The sequence below is a fragment of the Polypterus senegalus genome, chromosome 3, assembly GCF_016835505.1.
Source record: "Polypterus senegalus isolate Bchr_013 chromosome 3, ASM1683550v1, whole genome shotgun sequence".
In the NCBI taxonomy this organism is placed as follows: domain Eukaryota; kingdom Metazoa; phylum Chordata; class Cladistia; order Polypteriformes; family Polypteridae; genus Polypterus; species Polypterus senegalus.
The window spans coordinates 191,009,242-191,030,815 of record NC_053156.1 but is presented as its reverse complement, the minus strand read 5'-3'; the positions used below and the strand labels follow the sequence as shown (position 1 = coordinate 191,030,815).

The following is a 21,574-nucleotide window of genomic DNA, read 5'->3' as shown; positions in this document are numbered from 1 at the left end:
GTACAGTGAAATTTTTAAATATCTCACCGACTAGTAACAGAAACTACCATCACACAATAAAAACAATATCATATATTATATAAAACACATATAAAAGAACCACTCATACAATTGTGATTATGACTGGCTGTTGATTAGCATTAACATATAAGCTATCCCTGTATCTGTTAATCTGGGTGCTAATGATTACGTACTAGCTTCACTATCTTCAACAGTGCTGTGCAATCAAGAGTTGAATAGGTGCCATACCATGATGTTACAAAACTTCTGCACCTTTAGAAGATGATGAGCACAGATTTAGGCATATGTGCCTTTTTCAGACATTTGAGGAGAAAAGTTTTGGGGGAGCCTCCTTGACCATATCTGAGCTGTTGTGTACACTTGAGGTGATTAAAGATTGTGTCTGCAAAAATATAGTAAGCCTCTGACCTTTTTCACAGAACACTCTCCAGTGTACTTGATAATTTGGCATGCTTTGTGATTCCTGAAATCTATGACCAACTTCGTGCTTTTGCTCGTAGCCACCGCCACTTGCACAACATAATCAACCAATGTGTTATGTTTGCTCTCTTGCTCTAATGTTTATATGGATATAACATGAGTTTGTGTGGCTGTACCATATACTGGGAGAAATAGGGGATGCTTTATCTTTAAGGAGAACACAGAGCATCAGAAAACATCATTGCACTAATACAATACAATAACAGTATATTCTTGAATAAAAACACTATTGTTTTGTTAAACATATACCTTTTGTGAAAGTGTTTATGTGATATTTGGACTTAAATCTTCAACATTATACACTTCATATCGACATTTTGTCAGTTATTATTAAAACACGAAAAAGGTTTCTGTTTAGTTATGTGTTCAACAATTCCTGCCTCACATTTCCTGTCATCCCACATTTACATAGATTGTTGTCAGCTTGGAACACACTTGAAATGTATGTATTCCAAATGCCGATATATTATTTACCCTCTAAAATTCTAGGAACCTCACACCTAGATAAACACACTTTAGCTCTCAGAATCTTATTTGTAACTTAAGTTGGGGGTGGTAGTTACCGGGCGGATGTGGGATAGTAGGCTGTTTGCTGCCTGTGCTGATCGACACATTTGCAACACAAAAGACGCTAATAGAAAGGTGCAAAAGAATTTAAGTTGGCCTGGGATTATGAGTTTTTTCATAGGCTTCAGGGATTCTAGGAAATCTTGGAACAGAAGCTTGTCGATGTTGCATCCTCTTTTCTTTTTCCATCGTCTTTTCTTGTAAGAATTTCATCACTAAATTCCTCAGCAAGGTGAGACATTAGCACTCTTCTTTTCTCAACTGGAAATTACAAGGAATTCTCTGATGTGTCAGGATAAAAGCTGACACATAAATGTGGATTTGAATACACATGTACTGTACAAGGCATGCACGGGGTCCACTGAGAAAAGAAGAGTGCTTCTTTATCACCTGCTTTAAAGGCAGTATCAAAGGTTTTTGACAGGGCTATCACTTTAGAGGTCAAACAGGGCTTCTGATTAGCTCTTATGGGGTATAGCTTGGTGATAGTTATGTCATCTTTACATCTGGTGATGTAATTGATCACAGAATCTATATAATCCTCCAAGTTCACAGTTTCCCTCGTAAGAAGCAGCCTCTCTGAAAATGTCCCAATCGGTAAGTTCAAAACAGACTTGAAGCACTGAAAAGGACTCTTCTGGCCATATTATTATTTTTTATAACAGATTTTGAATGTATTAGTACTGGTTTGTAAGCAGGAATCACTTTAACAGAGAATGGTCCAAGACACCCAGCTTGGGGAGGAACACAGCCCAGTAAACACCACGTATGTTTGTATAAACCAGATCAAGTTTAATTTGCCCTCTTTTTGGAAACTTAACATGATGGCAGAATGTTGGTAGGACTGATTTCAGATTGGCATGATTAAAGTCACCAGCAATAATCAGAACCCTGTTAGGCTACGTGGGATAGAAATGCCACCAGTGCTGAGCAATGACTTAAAATGATTGTTGCGTTAGAACATCAGTCCTTGTTGATATATACACACACACTGCCCCTGCAAGTCTTACCACACAGCACAGCTTGTCTGTCAGCAAGGTAGTTAGCCCATCAAGGCGGATGGCAGCGACTGGAATGTTCTCATGTACTCACATTTCCATGACAACAAAAGCACAGCAGTTCCACAGCAATTCACATTGGGTGTTATGATGCAATCTGATATAATCCAGCCTGTTATCAATGGAGCGGGTATTCGCTAGGAGAATAGTCAGCAGCGATGGTCAGTTTGGCTTGGTCTTCAACCTAGCATGAATGAAAGCACCCTTGCCACATTTCTGCTTCCTTTCAGTGCATTTGCGTTGTACATTTGCTCTGGTCAATGCTGTGGTTTTGTGGGTCACAGTGCTTAGCAGGCTGAGGCCAACTAGTGTCTCCATTGTTTCCATTGGTAACTTTAATAAACTATCCAAAACATTTTTACGAACCAACACCAACATGGTTCGGTCATATTTCTACATGCAAATGTGTCCGCCTTTGGACCAGTTAAATTACTGATAAACTACAATGAGAATTGAACACTGAAGCAGCTACTGCATCCACACGCACCACCATAATAACTGACAAGAGACATAAAATATAAAGCACGTTTAAGGAGCTGATCAGTTTCACAAAGAGGAAAATAAATTTATCATTGCCACTTAAGTTAAAAAAGACCTGTCTTGTTTCATTGTGACAAAGTTATCTTGGTTCATAAATTATGAATTTGTTTGTTGATGTTAGCAAGAATATTATGTGCAGCAATCCAAAAAAGTTGTAGAATATTCCACAATTTAATCTGTATATGGAGTTGTCATATTGTAAATATAATACAGATGTTGTTTATGGTAAGGTAGGTTATAAATTATAATTTAAACATTCTGCCAACCCATACCCCCTTCCCACCCCCATTTTCCAAAACAAGGCTTACCCAGTAACAGCAGCTTTCTCTGTTGAGGCAATTTCCTGTGAAGGCTTGCCATTCTCAGAAAGGTGAATGGTGTAGCGCCCTCTCTGTTCACCATGTAGATAGACGGCCAACTGGAAAGTACACAGTTCATTGCTGCTGCGGAGCCAAGGACTTAAGATGGAGGAGGCATTTTTACCTTTCATAAACAAGAAGTGGCCTAGGAGGAAAAAACATATGCATTAAGAAAGTCCATATTACAAATAAAAAAAAACAATTCCAAACCTATGTATTTCTTTTTTCCAAAGAGCATTATGAGCATTCCATAATATATTAGAACAAACAAAAGTCATAAAAACAAATGACCATTGCATCAGAACTTATGTATATGTCGGTTATGCCAAGTTTATATTCACTACAATAAACCGTCATTGACCAATTTAAATATACATCATATAATTCATATTCAACTAGTGAGAAAGAATGAGGAGTGATGGAGGAATGGAGAAGTATATTTCATTAAATGGTCCTATATTCATTGTTGCACAGATACAAGAATATAAGCCAGCATGACAACCATAATTACAAGCAGTCTATTATTCACCTGAATAATTTCTGCAGATAAGAAAAATGAATTTTAACAATACATCATACAAGTTCAGCAGGATCCCTAGAACCATGGGAATTTAAAACATTTATATATTGGGAGGTAAAGGTAAGTCTTAAATCTGTTACACTTGACAACCGGGAATCTAAATTTGTGGCCTGATGACAACAAATAAAACTTCGGAAGCTGAAGATGGCTGCTCTCTGACAGAATCAAGCCAGCTTTCTTTCTTGTTTGTAATAAAGTGCAGTAAGGGAGGACTGCTGTAAATCAGTAATTTTACTACTCATTTTCAAAATGTTGTTTAGACACTCTATGTTCTTGATGCCAAGAGTTACAAACCAAAATAGAAAAAAGCTAATTCAACAATAGGAGAAAGGTTTATGTCATTATAGTGTCCACTTTAAAACAATCAGGTTTCCACAGAAAGAACAGATATTTCTGTCCCTTCATATATATTTTTTCTTTATTCATTTTAAGTCGGCCTTTAACCAATTATCTGTTCCTAGATACTCCAAAATCTCTACAATTATCCCTTTATTTTTGAAAGAGGAGAAGATGATTATAAAATGTACACCTTTATCATTGGTATTAGATATATTTAACTGGAAAAAAAAACCAACTGATCACACTTAAGACTTGGTTCATGGAGATCCTTTTTAACAGACGCACTATGACAGAGACATTAATGTATACTTGTCCTTATGATAAATTTCCAGTCATTTGTAATCAAAATAAAACAGAGCAGGTGACAGATAGCAATCTTAAGGTGATGAAGTGAGTGGATTAAGGCTATCAGAAAGACACAGATATTACAATTCACTGTTTATAAAGTTTAACATTCAGCCCATCAGCGTATGGTCCTAGCAGAATTTCTCAACTAAAATGTGACGCTGGATATTATTAAAAGCAAAAGAGAAATCATCTTCCAGGATGTCTGTGCACCTTTGACATTTTTATACAGCAAATTTAGAAATATCACTGTGGCATCCTCCATCCCCTCTCGTGGCTCTGTATGCAAATTAGTCCATGGTCCAGATAACAATTGGTTTTGTTTAGAGCTCTGTTATCAACCTTCTTAAAGGATTTCATGATTGACAAGACCACCGGTCTGAAGTAATTTAAGGCTTTTGAACATGTAGTTTTGGCTATTGGAAAATAGAGTTTGGGCACTTGTTGTAACTCCAGATATATTTGGAATATGAAATAGAATATTGGGCGGAATTGGTCTGCTCAGGACTGGAACAGGCCGACACCTGGCTCCATCCCAGTGTTTGGTTGTTTGCTGAGTAGTTACAAATACAAAATCCTCCGTTTCACACATTAATTATGTTAGCATTCTCTTGGGGCTGTGCAGGTGAAGAATCCCTCTAATGCTGTAGAAATGGAGACAATATCATCCTCAAGCCTTTTGACTGCCTTTATGTTTTACTGGGCAGAGTGATTGCTGGCAGGAAATCCTGATCTGGATTTTAAGGAAGTTCCATCACTGCTGCAAAGAAAAGATGTATTTCTCTTGCTACTTATCCAAATCTCTCAAAAACAGCAAAATTGCTTTACCAAAAACAGAGTCCTTCAGTAGTCTGCAGTTATCTTTAATTGAAAAAGCAAAATTTAAACAAACTAAACTTTGGTCTGAAAACCCAGAGTGAGACATTCACTGCATCATCACTAATTATTTTAAAGTTTAAGCCCATTAACTCAATCTAATCTGAAATTCAAACTGAACCTCTGGACATTTTCTCTTATATATACTGACCCCAGGACATACATTTCCCTACATGTCATGTGGCCGGCTCACCCAAACCATTACCGTCCACCCTACTGTTTGCAGACATTTCTGGGAATGCAGCATTTTCAGCAGTCCTTTAGGTCAGGTTTATATTTCACACGACTCGACGCATTCACCTGCGGACGCTGCTGCTATGCAAGCAATGTACTATTTATACTTGAGTATATATTTTATGCAAATCTGGAGGATTTCACCAGGTGGCAGTGTGAGGTATCATGATGGAGTGAAAACAATGTTCAGCTTTGTTGTGTTGTGAATTGCCCAAAACATCCATTAAATTCTCAGGACACCTTGCCACAGTATCTGTGAAAAGAAAACATGTTTAAGCATCAGGTGTGAGGCAGGGACAATCTCTGGATGGGGCATCAACTCATTGCAAGGTGAATACAAGCACACACATACACTGGCATCATTTTAACATCACCAGATCCCCAAACCTGCATAACCTTGGAAGGAAACTAGAGCACACTATGGAAATCCACCAGGGAAACATTCAAACTCTAGCTAGGGAACACCAAGGATGTGACTCCCTACTACAAGACAGCAACGCTTCCCCTCTGCCACTGTGCCACCCACACATGTAATTATTAACAGTATTATTTAAATTAAGTTAACGATTTATCTGTAAAGTGCAACATACATGCCTTAACACATTTCTTCATGAAAGTGATATAAAGTAAAAATCTAAAGATTCTAAATGTGAAGAGAGCTGGAATATCGCAGATTTCTTGTGTTCTTTGTGGCAATCGCTGCCTGCCACTGTTGTTGGCACAGGATGAAGCTGCAGAAGGACAGAGCGATTAACAACTGGGTCGGTTTTAAGATGACGTTTACAACGTTCTACTTTAATGAGAAAATAAACTACGAGATTAAAATGGAAATTACTAGATTAAAGTTACATTTTCGACTTTAATCATGTAATAAACCTTTTTTCTTCACTGTATCCCTAATTTTTTTTTCTCTGTGGCACAGATACACTTTTGTAATGGGGGAAAAAAAAAAAAAGGCACAGAAGATGGTATGAGTGACCTTTAAAATATATTGTGTCATTATGAAGGTGAAAATGCAGCGCTTTTATTGCCTATGCAAAAAGGAGATGAAGAGAAGCACCACAAATACATTTGTATGTCGGTATTTAAGTTTGATGATTTGTTTCACCACCTCGAACCATTTACCAAACATCGAAGCACACATATTAATCCTGCAGGATCTCCAGTGGCTTGCTGTCACATGACTCTGATGTCACATTCCAACTTGAACACACTGCGCCCCCTGATTTTTTGCTGGTATTGCAACTCAAGCACGCGTCAGGTTAACTTTGGAGGGCATGCTCAGAGGATGCATCAAATGAATGTGTTGCAGCCATGATGCATGTGCGCATGCATTCTGATTGTGAAGTATAAACCAGCCCTTCAACTCACCTGAATCATAGCAGTCCAGTTAAAAACGTTTTCTTCTCTGTCTGAACACCGTTTACTGCAACTGGCAGCAAGCTTCAACGCATCAGCATCATGATCCGATGGCTCATCTGAGGCATCAAACTCATTGTTTGCAATGCTGTTATCAGAATTTTCCTCACCCACTTCATTGCTCATAATATTGCTAAGTTTACACTCATTGGCTTTGTGTCTAGCTCCCCCACAATTGAATTAATTCATCAATTCAGATTAAATGAAAAACAACATAATCAAAACCATACATCTTAAATCACAAAGCCATATCTAGATCACCATTAACATTACCTAGTAGCATAAACACCTGCCATATAAATGAAATGACACGATTCAGTTCAGGTGTTTTGCATCCTAAAGAAATCATTATAATATTGGATATGATTTTACCATAGAAGTATGTTTCTGTAGTAAATTATTTCTCAGTAATGGAGGTAGATTAAACCTAATTTGTTTTGATAGTGAAAGAACAGATAGATATCAGGGTTCCATTTTTTAAAAATTCCCTTCTGTACTACAACTGCTTTATTCATGCAGAAAGTGGACTTTGCTGTATATTTATAACCCATCACCTTAGCAATTTCAGTTAAACACTGTTCTACAGAAACTACAAGATCAACTATAATCTTTATTCAATGTCTGCTTGTAAGTTTCTCATATTTGAGAAATAATAAATCTGGAGGCGATATCTTATGCAATGCTGCCATGGCTGTCTTGGCCACCTCCAAAGCTTGAAACAGTAAAAGTAACCCATCAAAAAGCTGTAGAAAAAGTAAATAACTAAACCATTGCCATAAACTAAATAAGAAGAGAAAGAGAATAAATAGAATGATTAAAAAAACTCACTGAAAAGCTCAGCCAACACCTTTATCCAAACATAATTACATGCTAAAATGCACAGATACATCTACACATATGCAACAACAGAGTTTTGAAGTAACTAGCTAGACATATAGAACTTTACTTGTCCCTGGGAAAAAGTTTTGTTTTGCTTGTTCAGTAATTCAATGAATAAACAAATATATTATAAGAAACAACAAAAAGACACCAGAATACCTGAAAAGAAAGAAAACTTTTGACTTGGCTAAAGATTTAAAAAAAACAGTCACAGTCACATGAACACATTATTGAAACATATTGCCATTGGTATAAAGGAGTCCCAGTAGCACTTCTTGACGCACTTCTGTTGAATAATTATTTGGCTGAGAGTACTTAGTGTATGTCAGAGAGAGAATGTGGAGCATTTTTCACAATGGCATTCAGTTTTCTTTTTAATCTCTCTCTTTGCTACTACATCTATCAGGTTGAGAGTGCATCCCATAAATGACCCTGTTTGGCTGGATGATATTTTAAAGGCACTGGAGAAATCAACCAATGCTACCAACATTCTTCAGGTGGGAATAAACGTTCAGGAGCAGATAGATAATTGTATCTTCCACGACAATCTTTGTCTAATAGGCAAACTGCAGAATACAAGGGGATTTTATAGGATCTCAAACAATGGTCAAATCTTATCAGTCAGCAGCAATATGTGACCTATGACACTTTTATGATAGGCTTTTACCAGTTAAAAGGTAGGTGGTTTTTATAATAAATAACCCCAGAACAGAAAGATGTCAACATTGCTAAGGATAAGTGCTATAGCAAAATTCTAAAATCTCTTACAGTAGAAATCATAGAATGTTTGTGGCAGTTGATAGTTAATTTTAAGATCTGACTGTCCCACTGGATTATTTCTTATACAATGAATACCAGCCATTATCTTCATACCATTTCACACTTCATTTTCAGTTCCATCTGACCTAATGTTTCTCCTCCTTCTGTAGTCCTTTTCAGATTTGTTTAAATGTTTGATAATGCACATCTTATTGTTGGGATAAATTTTGCAGTATTTAACTTGGATAATGGAGTCCTTGCAAAGTTATAAATTATATTATATATAAAATGATATTATATACTAGCCGCCCCCCACAGCTACACCCGTGTTATAGTGAAACAGGACAGCGAGGAGGGCCCTGCTTGGCTCCCTACTCCTGACATCACGCTTCCCCCTTCCCTCGCCCTGCAGCCTCTGTCTCGAATTAGCGTGACTATATCACTCTTGCAAGCAAACTATGATTCTTAATGCGATAAGAGAAGTCGCAAAATCAACCAGAATGTTCAAACAAACTCTAGAAAAAAGCCTGATCTAAATTTTATATATATATATATATATATATATATATATATATATATATATAACAACAACATTTATTTATATAGCACATTTTCATACAAAAAATGTAGCTCAAAGTGCTTTACATAATGAAGAATAGAAAAATAAGAGACACAGTAAGAAAATAAAATAAGTCAACATTAATTAACATAGAATAAGAGTAAGGTCCAATGGCCAGGGTGGACAGAAAAAATTAAAAAAAAACTCCAGACGGGCGGAGAAAAAAAATAATAAATATATATAGTGGAAATCGTACCCCCAAACACAGACAGACTTACACCAGGATGTCCAAAACACACTCCTTTATTTTTCTTTGAGCACCACAATGCCTTCTCTCACCAACTCTCTTGCTTTCTTCATCTTTCTCTTCTTCTTTCTCTCTTTCTTTCATTCTCTTTGACTGCCTTCCACCTCCTCACAAGCTTTGTCTCCTTCCTCCCAACTCTGGCTCAATGTTTGGAAGGAGGCGGCCCCTTATATCATGACCCGGATGAGCCCCAGGTGCTCCCTTTGACGTCACTTCCTGGTGTGGCGGAGTCTCAGGAAAGCACCTGGAAGCACTCCGGGTCTTCTTGGAATTATCTCCGGCAGCACCTCCTGGTGTGGCGGAAGTGCTACCATCCAGGATTCCCTCACTGTCTGGGCCCCTGGCGGTGGCCACGTCCTCTCACGAGTGTCCCAGGTCACTCCTTGTGGCCCCAAATAGGCCCGGGCGGCTGCCCTCTCGTGGCCGAGGGTAACAGTGTCCCGTCGGGGACTATCCAGGCGTCCGGCGGGTTGTGGCCCCTGGCATCCTCGACATATATATATATATATATATATATATATATATATATATATATATATAGTACAGGCCAAAAGTTTGGATACACCTCCTCGTTCAATGTATTTTCTTTATTTTCATGACCATTTACATTGGTAGATTCTCACTGAAGGCATCAAAACTACTTGGTCAAATAGCCCTTACACAGCCTGGAGGTGTGTTTGGGGTCATTGTCCTGTTGAAAAATAAATGATCGTCCAACTAACCTGACTTCTGCACAACACAACTGCTGGTCCCAACCCCATTGATAAAGCAAGAAATTCCACTAAATAACCCTGATAAGGCACACCTGTGAAGTGAAAATCACTTCAGGTGACTACCTGTTGAAGCTCATCGAGAGAATGCCAAGAGTGTGCAAAGCAGTAATCTGAGCAAAGGGTGGCTATTTTGAAGAAACTAGAATATAAATCATGTTTTCGGATATTTCACCTTTTTTTGTTAAGTACATAACTCCACATGTGTTCATTCATAGTTTTGAAGCCTTCAGTGAGAATCTACCAATGTAAATGGTCATGAAAATAAAGAAAACACATTGAATGAGGAGGTGTGTCCAAACTTTTGGCCTGTACTGTATATATATATATACACAAATACATACATTTATATATATATATATATATATATATATATATATATATATATATACAGTAGTGTGAAAAACTATTTGCCCCCTTCCTGATTTCTTATTCTTTTGCATTGTCACACAAAATGTTTCTGATCATCAAACACATTTAACCATTAGTCAAATTTAACACAAGTAAACACAAAATGCAGTTTTTAAATGATGGTTTTTATTATTTAGGGAGAAACAAAATCCAAACCTACATGGCCCTGTGTGAAAAAGTAATTGCCCCCTGAACCTAATAACTGGTTGGGCCACCCTTAGCAGCAATAACTGCTATCAAGCGTTTGCGATAACTTGCAATGAGTCTTTTACAGCGCTCTGAAGGAATTTTGGCCCACTCATCTTTGCAGAATTGTTGTAATTCAGCTTTATTTGAGGGTTTTCTCGTATGAACCGCCTTTTTAAGGTCATGCCATAGCATCTCAATTGGATTCAGGTCAGGACTTTGACTAGGCCACTCCAAAGTCTTCATTTTGTTTTTCTTCAGTCATTCAGAGGTGGATTTGCTGGTGTGTTTTGGGTCATTGTCCTGTTGCAGCACCCAAGATTGCTTCAGCTTGAGTTGACGAACAGATGGCCGGACATTCTCCTTCAGGATTTTTTGGTAGACAGTAGAATTCATGGTTCCATCTATCACAGTAAGCCTTCCAGGTCCTGAAGCAGCAAAACAACCTCAGACCATCACACTACCACCACCATATTTTACTGTTGGTATGATGTTCTTTTTCTGAAATGCTGTGTTCCTTTTACGCCAGATGTAACGGGACATTTGCCTTCCAAAAAGTTCAACTTTTGTCTCATCAGTCCACAAGGTATTTTCCCAAAAGTCTTGGCAATCATTGAGATGTTTCTTAGCAAAATTGAGACGAGCCCTAATGTTCTTTTTGCTTAACAGTGGTTTGCGTCTTGGAAATCTTCCATGCAGGCCGTTTTTGCCCAGTCTCTTTCTTATGGTGGAGTCATGAACACTGACCTTAATTGTGGCAAGTGAGGCCTGCAGTTCTTTAGACGTTGTCCTGGGGTCTTTTGTGACCTCTCGGATGAGTCGTCTCTGCGCCCTTGGGGCAATTTTGGTCGGCCGGCCACTCCTGGGAAGGTTCACCACTGTTCCATGTTTTTGTCATTTGTGGATAATGGCTCTCACTGTGGTTCGCTGGAGTCCCAAAGCTTTAGAAATGGCTTGATAACCTTTACCAGACTGATAGATCTCAATTACTTCTGTTCTCATTTGTTCTTGAATTTCTTTGGATCTTGGCATGATGTCTAACTTTTGAGGTTCTTTTGGTCTACTTCTCTGTGTCAGGCAGCTCTTATTTAAGTGATTTCTTGATTGAAACAAGTGTGGCAGTAATCAGGCCTGGGGGTGGCTACGGAAATTGATACACCACAGTTAGGTTATTTTTTTAACAAGGGGGCAATTACTTTTTCACACAGGGCCATGTAGGTTTGGATTTTTTCTCCCTAAATAATAAAAACCACCATTTAAAAACTGCATTTTGTGTTTACTTGTGTTATATTTGACTAATGGTTAAATGTGTTTGATGATCAGAAACATTTTGTGTGACAAACATGCAAAAGAATAAGAAATCAGGAAGGGGGCAAATAGTTTTTCACAGCACTGTATATATATACTAGCAAAATACCCGCGCTTCGCAGCGGAGAAGTAGTGTGTTAAAGAAGCAATGAAAAGAAAAGGAAACATTTTGAAAATAATGTAACCTGATTGTCAATGTAATTGTTTTGTCACTGTTGTGAGTGATGAGTGTTGTTATCATATATATATATATATATATATATATATATATATATATTTACACACACACACACATAAACATATATATATATACATATCTATACATACATACACACACACATATATAAACATATATATACATATACACTACATACATATCTACATATATACACACACAGCTATTTCGTATCAGTGCAATACGCTGTTTGTTAAAACGGTTGACTCCCGCTCTTACGTGCAATAACAAATCAAATCATTCAGTTGTCTTTGCTCATATGTCATTTTAGAGCTGGACGCCTGGCATCTTTTTGGCCACAAGTTCGTTTCTGTTTGGTGTGAGGTTCTGTGTTGTGGAGATTCTCAGGATGGATTGCAGGTGCTCATCAGTGAGGCGACTCCTGTGTGCTGTTTTGTTAGTCTTTATCACTGAGAAGAGCTTCTCACACAGATATGTGCTACCAAACATGCACAAGGTTCGAGCCGCATGTAGACGGACTTTTTTTGTTCTTCAAAGTCACCAAAGCGCCGTGCAAACTCAGTGCGCAATAACTGTAGTAAGCGGTAAGTGTTCGGCAAGGCAGCTGAAGCGCTGCATTTTGGGATCTGTAGTTTATTGTGTTACCAGCGCTTCATATACCCAGGCTTTAATAACAATAATACAGTATATAAAATGATCTCGCGGGCCGATATAATTACGCCGGGCGGATGTGGCCCGGCCCTTGAGTTTGACACATATGGACTAAATAGAACTTGAAAAGATATATTTTTCAAATGTGATCGCGCAATTCAGATAGAGTTGATGCGCACTACAGCCTGCATGCCTCAATGAGTCATCCTCCCCTCGCTCTTACTTTTTACCGTTCATCTAATGAATACACTGAGTATGGCTTTACCAAAACAATCATTGATGGCGAATAAAGTATCCATTATTCGAGTATGTAGAGCGGGATATATCTATATATACATATATATATATATATATATATATATATATATATATATATATATATATATCGCAGCGACGAGAAGTAGTGTGTTAAAAAGGTAGAAAAGAAAAGGGAACATTTTAAAAATAACGTAACATGACTGTCAATATACAGTATTTGTTTTGTGAGTATTACTGAGTGTTGCTGTCATCAAGGATTTGATTATCATTATTTCTTTCAATCAGGTTCGTATTTGTAGGATGTGTTGTGTTCAAGTTACATTCCGTGTTTGTCAATCGTTGTAAAGATGACAGGTTTCATTCATCGATTCGTTTCTTACTGCATCAATAAACAGCTCGTCTTCTTCTTTATCTGAGACCTGACACACTGCATGGACGGGTTTTTTTTACACTGTCTTCCTTTAGCGGGACATTGACTTTTTCCACCGTGTGCTTTGTTTCCACAGTAGCTGCATTTATGAATATGCTTATCAGACGCTTCATATTTTTTGCTGCCTTTTCAATTGTGTAATTCGGTTTTGTTCAGCTCTTTGGAACTGTTGCTTTTATCTGTGCACTCGCGCCAGTTCACGTGAGCCACTCGGTGTACTTGCATCGAAGGTTCCCAGCTGTGCTGGTGCCATCTCGTGCTATGTCCATAGCTTTATTTAATGTTACCTTAGTCCTGGCACTTAAAACTTTCTCTCGCAGTTTCGCTGAGTTTGTGTCAAACACCACCCTGACCATCTCATCTTCCTCTCCATAAGCACAGTCCTTCACCCGTGAATATTTACCCGTGGCAGTTTGCTATTGGATTGCCGCTGACAGACGGCCTTATATGGGCAGGCACTAAATTACAAACACCAGTGGCAGCCTGTCTATGAACTTAATTTAAAGTGTAGGTTTACATCGTGCTTTGTTTCCGAAGTAGCAGAACTCATGAATATGGTTGTATATGTCACTTTCGCTCGCTTCTTATTGTTTCGCTGCCTTCTCAATTATATAATGCATGTTTTCTTGAGCGCTTTTTTGAGGTCTTCCTGGTTTTCTATGTACTGCGTGATTACGGGAGGCGTGATGATGTCACACGAAACTCCCCCACGGCGTTGAAGCTCATCTCCATTACAGTAAATGGAGAAAACTGCTTCCAGTTATGACCATTACGCGTAGAATTTCGATATAAAACCTGCCCAACTTTTGTAAGGAAGCTGTAAGGAATGAACCTGCCAAATTTCAGCCTTCCACCCACACGGGAAGTTGGAGAATTAGTGATGAGTCAGTGAGTCAGTGAGTCAGTGAGTGAGTGAGGGCTTTGCCTTTTATTAGTATAGATATATATATATATATATATATATATATATATATATATATATGCTCAACCCAAACTGCTTTGTATGTAAGCAATGAACACAGTTATGACAAAATGATCACAGCAGGGATTAGGCTGTGGATTCCCATGGCAATGATGACGCACTTTGTTGTGATGAGTTTGGCAATTGATATGCTCATATAAAATGTTTTTTTTATGTTTTTGTTTAGTGAACATTGGTTAAAAATCACCCTAAATTAAAAAAATATCAGGGAGTCAAGAAATGGTGATTTAAGCCTTGTATCCTCCTGTCCACTGCTTCACTCATCCTAGGTCTCAGGGAAATAGAGTCAGATGTAATTAAAACTTTCAGAAACTATGTGAGGAATTCATGCACTACAGCAAGACAGACAGCCATTGTGCCGAGTTTTTCTTTTATTTTAATATATAAACTATCACTTATTTACACCACTGTTTAGTAATATAAAGGCAAACAACTTTGCTTTATGATTTACTGCTGATAGCAGAGTCTCTGTTTAGACCAACAGATGTATCAAATCCATTAATCACCAAATCATCATCACAATTGTTATGAGTAAGTCAAGTTTCTATAATTGCCCTATCGCATCTTTGTGATCAGACTGAAAGTGTACACATGCTTGATGTTCATTCAGTTTTTTCTGCAGGAACTGAACAGTTTCCACTATAAAGTTAGTAAGGGAGGTCATACAACTCTTAGTTTTTTCAGGTTCTCTTGAATACCTCTTCATTTTCCCCTTTTGGCATTTGTTTCTGGTTACATCACAAATTGAATATGATACTGAATTAAAAACCGTGGCCAGATTAACAAAAAAAAAAAAATCAGATAGACACATGGGCTTAAGTAAATTTCAATGAAACTAGTGTATGTAATCTGTACAGGCTTATTAGGAGGAGTAGGATGAACACCAGAAGTCAGAAGAAAATAAATCGAAAAAACAAGGATAAAAAGAAATATTTGTTATTCTCTCTGTGACATTATATTCTGATTTAACTCTGAGAGAAAGATAAGTTTACCAAAACAAAGAGTGAGACAACCCCATTGTTGATCACTACAGGCAGAATACACCTTTATTACTGAAAAGCACAGTCGGATAATACTGCTAAGGAACAAAAAGGATACTTGCATACACATATAATGTATCATCATGGCTACTGGTTTAATGACAAATTTCCAGTGTTTAACCAGGTTAATTGGTTGCCGCAGTTTCCTCCATGCTCAGCAGCACCATAAATCCTTTCACGAAACCCATACGTTTTTTCTATAAAAAAAAATGAAAAATCTTCATCTTAAACCAAAAATGTGACTCTCAAGTCTATATGAAAAATAAACTTGGTCAAGCTAAACTTATTGAAAAATCCAAAATATCGATATTCTCACGGAGACATTTTTGATGCTTTGAGAAACTACAAAAGCACATTGATATACAAAGGAATCAATGAGAAAATCAAAGATTTCAGGAAGGACATTAGAGGCAAGGTGCTCAAGGATGTAAAGTTAGAGATAAACAATTCATAGAACTGCATTTTTCAAACAAAAAAAAGGATTCTGGATTTTAAAATGGATGAAGGGCATAAGAATTGCAGGCAAGATACAGTATGCCCCTGGTGGTATGCACCCTTAGCAAGGGTGGTGCTGGAAGGCCAAAGTGACTGTAGGTTTTTGTTTCAACTCAATTGCTTAATTAGAAAACAATCCTTGAAAATAACATGTCTTATTTGATATCATGATTTTTACCTCTATAATGTCAGGGCATTCTTAAATTATACATTTTTTTCCTTCCTAAAGATATCATTTAAATGATTTGAATCTTAAAATGAATAAGTAATTTCAGTTTTTAATTTTTAACTCTTTAGCTTCCTTCTGATTAACTTATTAAACCAAATAGTGCACAATGAATACACACAGGAGTAAATACAAACAAGTTAGTTAGGGTTAGGATACTGCTGGTTCTATTGTCATTTGCATCTTATTGTTAATAAGGAGCAATTAAAAACAGTGAATGGAGATGTTTAAGACTAAAATAAACAGTGTCACAAACTCGACAAAGAGACATAAAAAGGTTTGGGCAGCCACCCGTATATTATTTCCTGGCTGCAAAATTGAATAAATTGTTGTACTGATGTGTACAGATCAGAGTCCAGAATAGAACTGGCTTACTGGCACCAAGATGGTGCTTTTAAGGCAGAGTGGAGGAAGTGAAGTCATCACTGGGGCCAGAACTGGAAGTGACATCATTGTGCCCGAGACCAGAACTTATGTCAACTCTGGGCCCGGAACCGAAAGTGACATCGGGGCCAGGGAGAATTTTCTGTAACTGGTCTGCAGAGGAGTGAGAGAAAGAGTTAGTGCACTCTGCCACACCCCAGTCCGGCATTCAGGCCCTTTAGCTGCCTCACATGCGCACGTGTGTGACAACAGTTAAATGTTCAAAATCTCAACAAACGAGACAAGTAAAAGTAAAAAGAACAATGTCACTTGAGTAATTAGTGCTTCATCAGCAGTAAATGAGTTCTGATTAAGCAACTGGATTGGAACAAAAACCTGGAGCCACTGCAGCCATCCATGACCGACACTTCTGAAATATCAAATCAATTAAATGAAATTAGCAGCAAAAAGTTATCGCTAATTAAGAAAATTGTTAGAATGAAAACCTGTAGCCACTATGGACCTCCGGGGTCGGAGCTGGGCTCCCCTGCATTATGTACTTCTGTTATTATTTGATCCAAATGCAAACGGTGATGAACTAGGTGGAGTGGTGGCTCTAAGCCAGTATCTGGAAGGTTGCTAACATCGAATTCCCTGTTACTGCCAAAAGAGATTCTACTATGCTGAGCCCTTGAGCAAGGCCCTTAACCTGTAATTACTCCAGGGGTGCTGTACAGTGACTGACCCTCTTCTATGACCCCAAGGGCCATGCAAAAACTAACAAATTCCTAATACAAGAAATTGAACTATGGTGAAATGAAGAAAGAAAAAAAATAGTAACTTAACTTATGATTTTGTGTCACATGTTCTGGTGTCTATGAGCACAATTTTATAAAACACAACTTTCCCCATATCAAACGGGGTTATTTTGCTAAATCGCTTGTAATTCGACCTCTCCAAATTAGAATCATTGCTGTTATTGAACTATCTGGAGTATAAACACATGTTTGGTCTCTTTGTAAAGGTAACATTCTCTAGTTTCACCCTTAGTAGGCAGAATCACTGTAGGTGTGACTGATCAAAAGTTATGCACATTAGAACTCACAAAAAAAACGAATTTTTTTGTTCTCGCCTAAGCTTTTTTATGAAAATAAAGGAAAATAAAGCTGCAGTAGGTAGGTGGGGACAGAAACACACTATGTACCAACAGAATAACTTGTTGACTACTCACATTTCAAATTTGAAAAGAATACCTGTAAAAATGACATTTTTACACCAGTTTTTATGTGGGCATGCCCAGGGGCTTTTTAGAGGGACCATTATCCACATTTTGGAACATATGGAAAAACTTTTGAATGCTTCCACCCACATATATCAATGAGGGCTCTACTGAAAGCTTACACCTAAAGGAATCTATATCTACATACAATGTCACTCTATTAGTTATAAAAATAATAAAAACAATAAAAAATACACATTTCTATGTAAAATAGTCAATACAAGTCTTATGGGCCAAAAAAATTTATATTTTTATTTTTACTTTTTTTTATAAAATGCACACAAACTATATATATTTCTTTTACAAACTGTTACAACACAGCTCAGCGTTTTTCCATGTGCCACTTGATGGCAGCAATCACTAGCAAGCAGAAAGCACAAGGGCGTGGCACATGTCGCTCTCTGCCATTAGACGTCTCCTGGGCCGGTTGAATACTTTCGCAACGCATACATGCATCTATTATTTAATCGAGCGTTTATTTACGTTTAAACTTCTACTTTTATTCATATTTAAAATGCGAAAAAACTTGGCAAAATCACAATAAACAACCACGCACCAACTCTGCAGACTGGCACAAATGCCACCTTGTTTTGTTTACAAGTTAGTATGGCAAGTTACATATCAAACTGCTCGGCTGCTCATTGGCTGTAAGTTTTGAGTGTCAGTCACAGTGTCCAATCAAACTGGTAGATTCTACCAGCGTTCAGAGCTATACGTCATCCTTCAAGCTGTCTGTGACACTCGTTGGCTATACGAGGTGCCAGTCAACCCCAGACCCGTCGTAATTGGCCAACTTAGGTGTCGTTCAGAAGCTAACACTTCCGTGTTTCATGCGGTAGCATGGTTATCGCCGACAGAAACAAATTACGTCTGATATGAGCAATATAAATGAAAAAAAATTACGTAGGTGGTCTCAAGTTATGAAACGTTTTCTGGAGTTTTTGTCCCTTTGAGAATATATCGTGTGTTTTGGACCTAAATTGTTTTAATGGATTATATTCGCTGGACACAATGGGATCAATACTGCTCGGAAATATTGATGTTTGACTTGCAGAGGGTCTTCAAAGGTAGGGAAAGTCAACTCTTAAAAGTATGTACTTCTCTGTAAAAAAGGCTTTAGTGTCAGTGCTGTGGTTGTTGTGTGTCAAAATGGTTTATATCATCGGTAAGACGAGACTTTGAAGTTTCATTTGATGGGTAGGGTGTCGAGATGCATGGCAGATGGGCATGCACACATTACTGTAACGTTTTTAAAACGCTGTTATGTCCCGGGACCGGTATGTGTGCACGTTAAGAGGTTAAGAAAATAAACCGATTATTCAGCAATTCTAACATGAAGGTTGTAAGAACCCAAGTTTTTCAAAGCTACCTGGGCCAGATCTCAGAAGAAGATTGCAGCAGATACCTTGGCATATGCCAAGATCTTTCTAAAAAAAACACTGTAGTCACACAAAAAAACATGATTATCAGTAGTGGTACTAGTTGCAAACTTAGTTCAAAGTTGAAAAAATGTCTGAATATCTAAACATAGAAAAAAAATTAAGTGGAAAAAATGTAAACAAATTCCAAAGAGCAAAAAAAAACAAAAAAACAATCACTTTATCTCCCTTACACATAAAAAGATACATTGTTAGCAAGTTGACTAATTCTGCTGAAGTTAGAATCGCAATGCACCCTGTAACACAATAGAGGAAAATATTTTAAGTAATTTAAAACAGAGAGGAAAAAAAATAATCACATTTTCTTTGCACGGGACTCTACTGTGCTTTTTTGGAATTTGGCACTAACTCACTAATAGCATTTGTGGCACGTGGCTGGGGGGGGACCCAGCCAGTACGCCCAGGAAGACAGGAGGAGGGTTCAGGCCTCCTCCAGACCATGAGGGGGCAACCGCCCTGGTTCCTTTGGGGGCCACAGGTACAAAGCTAGGAAGCTCAAATCTGTAGGGGCCCGTGGTCACCGCCAGGGGGCGCCCCCATGCCTGGAGAACCCTGGAACCTAGCACTTCCGCCACACCAGGAAGTGCTGGGGGGAAGATGAGTGGGGACACCTGGAATGCTTCCGGGTATGCAGCCAGCACTTCTGCCACACTGGGGTGTGTTCGTGGGAGATTGCCGGAACACACCTGGAGCAAATCCGGGTAAAGATAAAAGGGACCGCCTCCCTTCATTCGGGGCTGGAGTCAGGTGGAAGATGGACGAGGTCGGTGAACAGAGAGAGAAGGAGGTGGTCCGAAGAAGTGGCAGTCTGGTTTGGCCCGGATTTTGGGGAAGATTGGGGTTTGTAGCGCACTGAACTTGTAAATATTGTGTAAATAAACATGTGGTGGTGCCTTTAAACATGTCTGCCTCTCTGTGTCCAGGGCTCATTCCACACATTCTTAAAAAAAAATAATAAATAAAATGTTACATAGCACAGTAGGTGACCTTTTATTACTAATCAGCTCTCACTTCTGGTTGAGGGCAGGGTTGGGGTTTTCCATGTGGGCTATGATTGCAGATTTTAATTATTCCTGCGATATACAGGGTTAACTATATTTCTGATTAAACAGCCTTTTTAAAAACTTTGTAATTCTTTTATACTGAAACATATGTTTTGTTATTTCTTTTGCAGTACCTGTTTTTGAAACAAACAAAACTTTAAAAAGCTCTAGACTCCATTCTTTAAATAGTCCAATAATGTGTAATTGGCCTAAACTGTTAAATAATGGGGAGGGAATGTCTTTGCATTTAGAAAAAGAAAACAAACTTAAATTACCTGTAACTGCATTTTTGTTAAATGCAGGAAGAATAAAATGATAGTACAATTAAAAAATTATGTATACCATATACGTGTAGGTTGTATAATGCCAAAATCTATTTAAATGTTCAGGAAAACTTTTATTCTACATTGGATTCCTTTATTGAAACTTTAGAATATGAGGATTTAGTTTTGTTTTTATGTTTCGATTTAAAAAATATAGTTCATATCTTGCGAAAAAAAAACAAAAAAAACAAACATTTAAAACAAACTCCTGATTAACATATCAAGAGAATAAATAAAATCAGTAACATCATACTGTTTATTTAAATGGAACTTCAGCATATTTTGAAGCTGATGGTTATATTTTTTCAATCTTTTCTAAGATTACATTAATCAGACTCAATGCTTTGTTTGTTACTCACTTCAACACAAGAACGTTCTCAAGAAACAAATTTTTCTGAATTTAAAAACAATAAATCTTTTTGTTGTAAACTATTTTAATTCTGTTGATATTTTGCATTTTAGTGCACTATAGAAAACTCATGCAATAGTGACACCACTCAAGATGATTATGTGCTGAATACATGTACACTGACAACCATTTGGTAAAACTAAAGGATAATTTGAATAATAATTGTTTAAACTGACAATCACAGCTACAAATACATTTATTTCATTTAAATTATCTCAGAAAAAAAGTCAGCTTCGGCTGATGCCTTAAATGAAACATAGCGAAGACAACCCTACCTGCTAGATGATACAAAAGGCTCAATGATTTATTCATCAACATATCTTAACACAACATTCCCAAACACATTTAACCCTTGTTTAATTGCCACAGGTGAAAAGTATTAAACATATAGAAATAATCTGTATGTAAATCACGGGAGAACATACATTAAATGATGATCCACA

General features: G+C 37.6%; 1 protein-coding gene across 3 annotated transcripts in view; it reads right to left on the bottom strand.

Moving 5' to 3' along the window:
* The window catches only part of alk (ALK receptor tyrosine kinase), a 1,762,427-nt gene that overhangs the window by 525,778 nt on the left and 1,215,075 nt on the right, over nt 1–21,574 (bottom strand). For all 3 annotated transcript variants that reach the window (XM_039748331.1, XM_039748332.1, XM_039748333.1), the window contains one exon: nt 2,975–3,170. In XM_039748331.1, the coding sequence (XP_039604265.1) occupies nt 2,975–3,170 (196 nt within the window). The remainder of the gene's footprint in view (nt 1–2,974; nt 3,171–21,574) is intronic.